Below are 10,759 nucleotides of genomic sequence, written 5' to 3'. Positions count from 1 at the left end.
ACGTTTTTTATTTATTTTTGGGACAGAGAGAGACAGAGCATGAACGGGGGAGGGGCAGAGAGAGAGGGAGACACAGAATCGGAAACAGGCTCCAGGCTCTGAGCCATCAGCCCAGAGCCCGACGCGGGGCTCGAACTCCCGGACCGCGAGATCGTGACCTGGCTGAAGTCGGACGCTTAACCGACTGCGCCACCCAGGCGCCCCTCAGAACTGACTTTAAAAGGAAGTCAGAAGACTTTGCAGAGTTTTAGGGGCCACAGATGCCTGTAATAACTTTTTTTTTTTTTTTTTTTTTACCAGAGAGGTCATATCAGAGAGAGGAAGGTAAAGAGTTGAGCGCTTTCTCACACTATTTCACTTTACTTGTTTCCTCCATTGCAAACTCTGTGTCCCACTTCTAATTCTCCTCTCCCAGAATTTACAGCCTGGCTTCTTTCACATTCTTTCTTTTATTGCCACTCTGCTTCCTGCTTTTGGATGATTGTTGCAACTACTTTTGCAGAATCCCAGGATTCCTGCTCACCCCATCTATTCCTCCCTCCCAACCCGGACCTGGCCTACTTTTTGCACCTCCTCCCAGCATCCACATGAAGCAGATTTACCTCTCCTGCTTTGTATTACAGCTTCCCTTGCCCTGCTGGGCGCATTCACAGGCTGAGAGGTCACTTGCTAAAATACCCAAAGACTCTGGTCTCCGGTGATGTATTTAACTCAGGAAAAGTCATCAAGTCAGCCTGCCTTCCCATATACCCAGCTTCCTCTCTGCTTCCTGCTTGCCCCTCTGCCCTCCTCTGATGGGGAATTGGTTTATAAATAGTTTGACTTGTGGCACAAGCCTGTAGCAGGTGAACTACTCACTGCTTTGTATTGAACTGTCCTGCCTGTATTGAACTGTCCCTGCCAGTTTCTTAATGATTTTGTGAGTAGGTTTCTGGCCACACTTGGAGATTTAAAACTTCTGGCCTCCTCTCTCTGTCCTATAAGCTAAGCCTTAACCTATGGCCCTGGGAACCTGTGGCAGGGATGAGGCAAGTCTACCCTTCCTCCTACCCTTCTGGGTTGTGCTGCCCTAGGGCTTGCTGAAGGGGGAACCCTTCCTTCTAAAAGGGAAATTCTCCTCCTCCATCATGGCCATCAATGAGTTCCTTTTGTAAACCTTTAAAAACCTGTTTGTTTTTTAAGTTTATTTATTTATTTTGAGAGAGAGAGAGCACAAGCAAGGGAGGGGCAGAGAGAGAGAGGGAGGGAGAAAGAGAGAGTCCCAAACAGGCTTTGCACTGTCAGCACAGAGCCCAATGTAGGGCTCGAAATCATAAGCCGTAAGATCGTGACCTGAGCTGAAATCAAGAGTCAGACAGACACTTAACTGACTGAGCTACCAGAAGCCCCTAAAAATTTGTTTTGTTAACTAGCCAAGTTATATTGCTGAGAAACCTTGTTCTCTAAAATCACAGACTGTCAGAAACTTGGCTGTTTGAAATCCTTTCAGTAAGAATGGAGTATCCCTCTGCTGCTAGGAGGATCTGAGCGGCAAAAGCTTTTCAACCCCCAGAGCTTCAGACAACGAGTTTTCAGACAAAAATCCTACCTTTATCATTTATTCGTATTTTCCAAAGGAACAGGACCCTGAGTCCGCTTCTCAGCCCAGGCCTGAAATTGACCTCTTTGCATACAGGCCTGCTTAGCTCAGAGCCTGGCAAGCACTGCTTCACTGAAACTTCACCTAAACAGTCCCCTTACCCCAAATTCTACACTAGCCCTGTCTCTTCTCTTGTGAGACGCCCATGCTTCCTCTGGAATGGGGTCTCCTTTGCTCCAGAAGGATAATAAACTTCACCTCACGGGGCTACGGTTGAGTGAGACAGGCTTTATCACTCTGTGGGATGGGTTCTCTAGCTCATGGATTCTCAGCAGGGCCAACATTGCCCCCCAGAGAGGCGAAAATTAGTTCCAAGGAAGCAATGGTTTGTGGCTTTCAAAGGGCCATGCACACACAGGAGTAGGTATAGAGTGTGTCTGTTGTATTAAAGTTTCACAGGCAGGGAAGAGTAAGGTGCTGAATAGGAAAAAATATCCAAAAAGGCTCCTTGAGAGGACAGAGATACAAAGAAATTTGAGAAACAGTGCTGTAGCTAAATATTGAGTAGCTTTTGGTGTCCATTGTGAGTCAGGTGCCCAATTACTGGCTCTCTTTTGCAGCTAGAACTGTGTTCTTCTGACCGCTGTCTTGGGAGATCCAAGCTGGCTTGACCTCTTCTGGCATCCCCAGAATTTCCACCTCCCCCTTGGGGGCCCCCCACATGCTTGCTCTGCCAACCGGGGAGAGGGCACGATGCTCGTCACTCACACACGTGCTCCCACGCCCTCTGTCTGCCAGTCTCGTTTCTCTGCTTTAGTCCCAGGATACACCTTCCATTCTTCTCTGAACAGCCCTTTCCCTTGGCTTCTGCAAAATCTGGAAAATACTACCGCAGTCCCCTCACCACCACCCAGACAATGGCCCCAGCGTCTGATGACTTTTCACCCTCCCCACCCCTAGCCTTTTGCTTATACAGACTGGGGAGGGGGTAGGGCTGGGTGATGGTTGGAAGCAGCAAAGCCCTCTAAGCTGCCTCTTATTCTTCATGATAAACCCTGAGAAAAGGGTCAGGCTCCTATTGTTCATGGCTCTCTCTAGAATGTGGAGTTTCCAACTCCTTTTTGTCCCCAGTTGGGTCCTTGTTACCAGTTTTGGAGTCGCAGGACTCCCTGTCACCCTTGTTCCCTTTCTGAACCACGTAGACTCATATTTATATTAACTTCTTAGCTTCCACCAGGGACTGAGTTCCTTGGGACAGAAGATGAGTCACAGGTCAGAGAGACAGCTCAGGCCTTCATCTCTGCACCGAGATGATGGCTCTCTCCTTCCACCTGAAACCCAATCCCTCACCCACAGCCAGCCCTCATTCTCCAGCGACCTTAACCCCAGCAAGAAATAGACGCTAATGTTAAAAGTCCTTGCCGTTCTCAGCCCAGCCACCTGCACACGGTTCTCAGCCCAGCCACCTGCACACTGTGAGTGCACAACAAATGTTTTTGAACTAAGGCCAAGTGAGTGCCAACACGTGCCCACATGTCTCTGGTTGCCTTGCTGGGCGAGGAGGCTCTAACCGACTGTTTCTCATGCACCACTCCTCAGGGAGAAAGGCAAACTTACTAAATGGTCACATCTCGCTAAAAATAGCTAAGAGTATGCATCTATCTTTGAAGTCAACTGTGCTGACTAATTTATTTTTTCAAGTGGGTTTCTAATAAAGAATAGGGGAAGAGGACTTAGCAACGCAGTGAGCTGAGCTGCTTTGCATGTAGTTCCAGTTTTCCTCGTGGCCTGTTTACATTTGTCCCGGCCACACTGGCTCACTGGCTCTGGAAGCCAGACTAGGCATCATCCATATGGCATCATACGGATGATACGCAGCTGGAGTCAGGAGAGCAGAGTGGGTGAGGGGCACGGGACTCCGAGTCGCCTAATTCCAGCCTCCAGTCCTGCTTCAGTCACTTACTGGCTGTAGGATCTCAGGTAGAAGGCTTCACCTGCCTGGGCCCATTCCCTCGTGTGTAAAGTGAGTTATTCTCACTTGCTCATTTAATAACAGTACCTGCCACAGAGTTATCGAAGAAGATAATGGGTCAGGCCAAGTCGTTCCCCTAAGTGAGCTGGTATTTCTATGCCTCCAACCTGGATCCTCTCCCGACATCTAGGCATCCTATGGTTTAGCCCTTTCCCTCCGGAGTCTGGGTGTTTTATCCTTCCATCCATCAATCCCACCCGATGCAGATACATCATAAGCAAAAAAAAAAAACAAAAAAAAAAAAAAAAAGGAAAGACCGTTCTCTTTTGCTTGCTACCAAATTTATTGGTAACTTTTCTACTGTAATTTTTCATAAATGTCCCTAAAAGTCTGAATTTACTGAACAATGGGAACCTTCTGTGAGAGCAGGATGCTCCCTGAAGCCTGGCCTGTGTCCCCACTCCCACCCTGCTGGGAAGGAACAGCTCTGAAGGGTGGCTTCTTCCACTGCCTGGCACATCTCTCAGGCCTTCGTCACTGCGGTCGATTCCTCCTCCGTCACCTTAAGGAAAGCCCAGGAGCTGGCCGTGGGGGCTCCCGCTTCTCTGGTGCCCGCCCTCCTCCTGTTTCCCAGGGCTGAATCCCTGGGGGGCAGGGGATGGGAAGCGAGGGCAGTTGGGTGAGACCGAGAGCCGGGCTTGGGTGAGCACAGCCTGGTGCTCAGTCACGTCAGTCCCCAGCCCCCTGCTCCCCGGTCCTGCCCGACTTGAGCTACGAGAGCCCCCGCCAGGCCCCTCGGCAGCCCAGCCTGCTCCACAGCCCTCCAGGAGTCTCCCTCCTGTTCTCTACGTTGGACAGCTCCCCCGGCTGCCCCCCTCCTCATTCTTGTCCTTCAGTTGCATGCTGTCCTCCTGCCTCCAAGGGCCCCAGGCCCCCGTCAGCCTCCTCAGCAGCCCCTGAAAGTCAGCCTGAAACCCAGAGGATGAAAAGTAGTAGACAAGCGGGTCGACGCAGGAGTTCAAGGTGCTGAGGAGCAGCACGTAACTTCTCCACGCCGGGCTTTCACCCTGGATGTAGCCCACGACGTGGGACACGTTGTAGGGCCCAAAGCAGACGAGGAAGTTGAGCAGCGTGGCCACCACGAGCCCAACCACCCTCCGCCGCCGCCGGTGGTTGGTGCCTCTGCTGAGCACCCACACCAGGTGGCTGTAGCAGTAGATGGTGATGAGCAGGGGCACCCCAAAAAGGACCACAGCCATCTCCAGCCTGACGGGCAGGAGAATCGCCAGCTGGTCCTTCTGGAACTCCAGGTAGCAGGTGCCGTTGGTGGCCTCCCCGGAGAATTCCATCACGTAGACCACGCTGCAGTGAGCGGCAGCCAGGAGCCAGCAGGCCCCGCTGACCAGGCCGGCCTGTCCCGGCCTCGGCCGGGCCTTGTACCACAGCGGGTAGGCCACGCTGAGGAAGCGTTCGACGCTCACAGCTGCCAGGAAGAGGGAGGTGAGGTAGAGGGTGGTGAAGAAGAGGGATCCGGAGAGGGGGCAGAAGATGAAGGGCAGGGGCCAGCGCATGCCGTTGGCCGCCTCCACCATGCGGAAGGGCAGGAAGAGCAGCAGGAGCAGGTCTGAGAGCGTCAGGTTGAGCAAGAGCACGTCCACAGCCACCGGGCGGCGCCGCAGCTTGCCCACGAAGATCACCAGGGCCGCCAGGTTGAGGGGGAGCCCCACGAGGAAGGTGAAGAGGTACACGGAGAAGTAGAGCCAGTGACTGCCGGGGGAGAAGGACCGGTCCGGGCTGGTGTCCATGGTGATGGCCACTGGAGAAAGAGGCGGACGGAGGTGGCAGTCTGGGTGGGGACCTTGGTGCCCCATGCCGACAGCATCTCGACCGTTGGCAGGGAACACTGTCACCGCCCCGACTCCCTCATTGCCCCCCTGATGCTTTCCCCAGCAGCGTCAGCCTGCCTGTCTTCCTGGTCATACCCTGTCGCCTGTCCCTTCCCTGAGAAAAGCAAGCGCCGAGGCTCCCCCTCCAGACCCCCCAGAGCCCCGTGCTCACCTGCTTATTTGAGAACCCAACTGCTTTTCCCCCAGCACCTCGCCGGCTCCTCTAGAGAAGTATAGTTAGCTATTTATCTGGCAGAACTGATAAAGACGGATGACCTCATTCACCGTTGGGCAATCGCACAAAAGATGCCTTTTGCTCCATCACCAGCGCCGCGTGAGTATGCAAAATGAGGAGCAAATTCCACCGCGGCGGCGTGCTCTCTCTCCGGCTGCCTCGGAGGGGATGCTCTCCCCAGCCCCGAGCCGACCTCATCTTCCCCTCCCTGATCCTCCGCTTGAATTGCATCTGCTTCTCTGGAATGGCGGTCGTCCAACTTGCCTTGTAAGGGCAGGAAGCACGACGCAGTGATGGAGGGCCCGTGCTCCGGAGCCAGAGCCCGGGTGCGATGCCGGCTCCGTCACTAACTCTGGGATTTGGGGCAAGTGACCCAAACTCTCGATCTCTGCTTTCTCGTCTGCAAAGCAGGGATAATCACAGTACCAGTTTCGTAGGGTTTTGTTAGATTAAGGCATTGCTGCTGCCTGTCGAGTGCTGAGAAGGGAAGCGGGCATGTTATGGTAAGTACTAACAGATGTTAGCCGCCAACATCGCAGTCATGGGTGTGGGCTTGTCTCTGGGGTGATGGGAATAACAACAGCACTAATGATGATAATGATGATCGAGGGGGCACGTAATCCGTGGCAGGCACTCTGCTTCTGAGGGCATCGCCAACCTGCCCTTCGCCTCACAGTGGGGAGGTGACTCACTGCTGCAGCCTGTTAAGCATCACCAGCAGGGTTCAAACTGAAGCTCTGTCCAGCTTCAGAGACTTCTTCTTTATGTATTCATTCAAATATTTATGGAACATAATGAGATACCGTTCTGTACCCGCTGGGATGGCCATAAGCAAAAAATTAGATGATACCAAGTGGTGGGGAGGATGTGGAGGAATGAGGGTCCTCATACTTTGCTGGTAAAAATATAAAATTGTAGGGTGCCTTTGGGAAGCAGTTTCTTCCCAAACAGCGACAGGGTATGACCAGTTCACGTGAATCTACCAAGTGACCCAGCTCCACTAATAGGTATCTACTTAAGCAATGTTCATAATGGCCCCAAAGTAGAAACATCCCCTGGGGGCCCATCAGCTGGCGAACGGATCCACCACGTGGCATATGCACGCGATGGAATACTCTTTGGCGATAGGAAGGAATGAAACGCCCAGAATATGGGTGAAGCTCAAAAACATGATGCCACGTGAAACAAGCCGGACATAAAAGACCATATATCGTATGTTTCCGTTTATATGAATTGTCCAAGATAGGCGACTTTATGGAGACAGAAAGTAGAAAGTCGATTGCCGGTTGCCTGGGGACGTAGGGGGAAATGGAATCAGCTGTAAACGAGCAGGAGGGCTCTTACTGGGGTGACGACCGTGTTCTAACCTGGATTATAGTGATAGTTGCAAGCCTTAGTGTACTAAAAACCCTTGACGTGTACACTTGAAATGGGTGAATTTTATGATACGTAAATTTTATCTCAAGTAAGTTGTTAAAAATGGGGAGCAGGGGCGCCTGGGTGGCGCAGTCGGTTACGCGTCCGACTTCAGCCAGGTCACGATCTCGCGGTCCGGGAGTTCGAGCCCCGCGTCGGGCTCTGGGGGCTGATGGCTCAGAGCCTGGAGCCTGTTTCCGATTCTGTGTCTCCCTCTCTCTCTCTGCCCCTCCCCCGTTCATGCTCTGTCTCTCTCTGTCCCAAAAATAAATAAACGTTGAAAAAAAAAATGGTGAGCAAAACAAAGATGTTGCTGCCGTGGGTCTGGTGGTGGTGAGGTCTAAGGGGATTGAGTGGTAGGAGGGTAGGACAGACTAACAGAGGCAGAGAACCACTGGGGAGGCCCTTCAGGCAAGCAGAAAGGCGGGTGCGCAGGCTAATCTGCTGGGGGGGGCCTCTAGGAGGCTTAGGGCTGACGGGGTGGGGGTCACCAGGGTGCTGGGGGGCGGATCACGTGGGGCGTCGTGGACCCTCGGGAGGAACTAAATTCCACCGCCAAATGGAGGAGGTGCAATTCTCCGGAACAAGTGGCCCAGCACCAGCTGGAGCTCCAGAGCGGTGGGAGAGAGCGTCCCTGGCTTTATGGGAAGGGGCAGTGAGGCCGCTTGTGCTCAGGAGTTCGGGCTTTTACTGAAATTCTCTGCTATCACCGCTGTGCAGGCAATAAACTTGTTTCTTGCTTCTGCGGAGCCGCGGGCAAGTTATGTAACTTCTCTGGTCTGTTTTCATGTGAAACAGATAATGAAATTTTCTTTGGAAGGCTCTTGCGAGCATTCATTCGTTCGGCAAACACTTCCTGAGAACCTGCTACTACGTGCCAAGCTCCCTTCTAAGGTGCTGGGGGCAGATGAGCAAATGAAATCCCTTGCCCTTGTAGTCACTGACGCATAAAAAGAGGTAGCTTGTATAAACCAGCGCGTGCACGCCAGGCATGTAGCTACCCGTTCTGTGGCATAGGCTATGCTCGTGGCGTGATCGCCTTTAGAGGAACAAGTCTGCTTCCTGCATCTTGCCTCATCAGAGCAGGTGCCCAGATGTTTGTCTCCTCCATGACCACTCTCCTCTCCCTGCTCTCACGGGTTCAGGGTGCCACTGTTTGCCTTTGCAAAGTGGACCACAAGGACGGGCGTTCACACCGATACCTCAAGTTCTTTCATATGTCCCCTGACCCTCGGGGGTCCTGCCTTGAAGGATCGCATCACGCGTCCACCCCTTCCTTGCTGTAGAGCCTCAGGAAAATTCCTTAATCCTGCAAAATGAAGATGATAATAATACTTGGCTCCGGGACCATAGCTAACTTAAGGGGCGCCTTTGTACAGATTAGGAAAAGGCACCCCACTCCAGGCGGTAGCGCCCTCCACCGAGGCGCCCTGCTTGAGGAGTGGGTGATATCTTTGTTCAAATTAGAATAACGTGCTCCTTCCTCTGGATGGAAGTAGTCCCATGCCGGGCACATGGATCAGTGAGCACAGCACAGGCTAGACTTTAGTCGATGTTTGTCCGTCTGCCTGGCACTCTCGTGCAGTGAACAACCTGCCCATCTGTACGGCAGCTGCGTAGCCAAATCAAAGGATTGTGTGAGTATGAAATGGGACAACACTTGTAAAGCACTCGCCGTGGTGACTGTCCCATATCAGAGACTCTATTTGTTAGGGACTCTTCGTGGTGTGTATTTTCTCTAGTATTTTCTCTCCCTACGGAGGAGGCGTCTTTTCCTACCAACTTCCTGTTCACAGTTCCAGTGCTGCCCTCTTGTGAGTGCCAGACGGCATAACAGTGTCAGTATCTTGCCTCCTGCCTCTTCTCTTGTGTTCAGAAATTAAAATATTCTTTCCTAGGAGATGTTTGGGGAACAGCATCCCCCCGAACGTATCATCAGTGTGGCATTTCCTCTAGACTGGAAGAGAATGTCTACAGCATTGGCAGGTGGGCGCGAGGAGAAGAGGGACAGGCAGAGGTGGGGAGTCACGCTGATGTATGCAGAGGCAAGCTTACCTTCCTCCTGTGACCTGGCCCCTGGCCTCCGTCTTCCCTCCACTGGGATGCGGTCTTCGGCCAGGCTCAGTTCTTCCCATAAGCGGTTCCAAGGGTGCTTCCAGGCAAGGCCGCCCTGCAGTTCCTTCGGCGCAGTCCCCATCAGGGGCCTGCGAGAGCAGCCGGCCTCCCCTGCTCCATGCCCCTTCTCTCCAGCGGCGGCTGCTGCTTCTGGGATGTCCCTCCCTTCGTTCTCGCCACACTTGTCGCCCGGCCGGCACCCCCTCCCAGGTAGCCAGTCACCAACGGGTTGAGCACCACACTCCAGGCACCCGTGATGAGCCCCAGTTTCCGCCAGTGGCCCCCCGTGTCGGGGTGCAGGAAGGCAGCCACGTTGGAGGCATTGTAAGGCCCTAAGCAGAGCAGCAGTGTGAGCAGAGCCCCGCCGGCCACCCAGGCTGCCCTCAGCTTCCGTCTGTGGCTCAGGCCTGACCGGGCCAGTGCCCGGAGGCAGCCCACGTAACAGAAGGCTGTGATGGTCAGGGGGAGGAAGAAGAGCAGGAGAGAAAGGCTGAGGCGAGCAGGGCCCGCTGAGGCCGGGTCCCAGGCCTCCAGGCAGACCGGAGAGCCGTTCACTGGCGTGTTGATGCCCAGGGAGCTGTTGGTATTGTCCGTCCAGCCTCCTGGAGCCTCCAACCCAAAGACCAGCCCCAGGTGACAGAGGACAAGGGCCCATATGGCCACACACACACCCCAGGAATAACGCGGCCTCCGGGCAGCTTGGTACCCCAAGGGGAAGGCAGCCCCCAGGTAGCGGCCGACACTCAAGGCAGCCAGGAAGCCCCCGCCAGCATAGAGCGGAGCAAAGTGGGCCAGGGCAAAGGCAGGACAGAGCGAGGCCGGCAGAGGCCAGGCGCCCAAGGCCAGGGCCTCCACCGCCTTCAGGGGCAGAGAGGCTGCCAGCAGGAGGTCAGAGCAGCCTAGGTGGAGGGCATAGACAAGGCTGGGGGTGAGGCGGAGCCGGGCATGGGACACGGCGCCCCCAATGGCCAGGGCGTTGAGTGGGAAGCCCAGTGCAAAGGCGGCCACGTAGAGGGCGAAGGAGAGCTGCGGGGGCAGGTCCATGGGGCCAGGGCTGGCCTCCACGCTCCTGACCTCCACTCGCTCCCCAGCCTCGGCTAGGCCCGTGGAGGGGTGGGGGGATCGGGGGCTCCCTGGGATCACAGACTGCTAGGGTATTAGAAGCCGTCCTGTGAGATAGCAACTGTCTCAATGAGGGAGGCCCACGGAGAGAAGCGGCTCCAGTTAGCAGGTGAGCCCGAGTGAGGAGCGAGGACCGCTAGCCCTCAGTCCTCTGCTTTCTTCCCACCGTATCCTCTCTTAAAACACCATGGAAGCGTGCAGGTCCCATCAGAGGGAGAGCCTCCTGATTTCTGAGACTGGGGAGAGAAAGGGGAGAAAATTAGAGCCGGGTCCCACTGTGTGTGTGTTTTTCCTAGGACTAAGTCTCCTGAGTCCACCCCTCTCCCCTAATTCCCTGGTAAGAGAAGCAGCTGCCCCCCCCCACCCCCCAGGACCGTGGAGAGCCTGCCCCGCAGACAGTGGAGTTGGGGGGTTGTCAGGATTTGGGTAAGGTG

The 10,759-nt window shown here is 54.4% G+C and overlaps 2 protein-coding genes across 2 annotated transcripts; both read right to left on the bottom strand.

Moving 5' to 3' along the window:
• Nucleotides 1-3,875: 3,875 nt before the first annotated feature.
• Nucleotides 3,876-9,285, bottom strand: FFAR3 (free fatty acid receptor 3). The gene is made up of 2 exons (XM_047836926.1): nt 9,144-9,285; nt 3,876-5,367 (listed from the first exon to the last, which is right to left on the bottom strand). Exons 1-2 carry the CDS (start codon nt 9,283-9,285, stop codon nt 4,397-4,399), a joined length of 1,113 nt encoding a protein of 370 aa, XP_047692882.1. The 3' UTR covers nt 3,876-4,396.
• Nucleotides 9,285-10,247, bottom strand: FFAR1 (free fatty acid receptor 1). Its single transcript, XM_047836940.1, has one exon. It carries the CDS (start codon nt 10,245-10,247, stop codon nt 9,285-9,287), a length of 963 nt encoding a protein of 320 aa, XP_047692896.1.
• Nucleotides 10,248-10,759: the final 512 nt, after the last annotated feature.

This window comes from Prionailurus viverrinus, chromosome E2 (genome assembly GCF_022837055.1).
Source record: "Prionailurus viverrinus isolate Anna chromosome E2, UM_Priviv_1.0, whole genome shotgun sequence".
Lineage (NCBI taxonomy): Eukaryota > Metazoa > Chordata > Mammalia > Carnivora > Felidae > Prionailurus > Prionailurus viverrinus.
The sequence above is the reverse complement of the archived record's forward strand: the minus strand, read 5'-3'. Positions and strand labels throughout refer to the sequence as shown.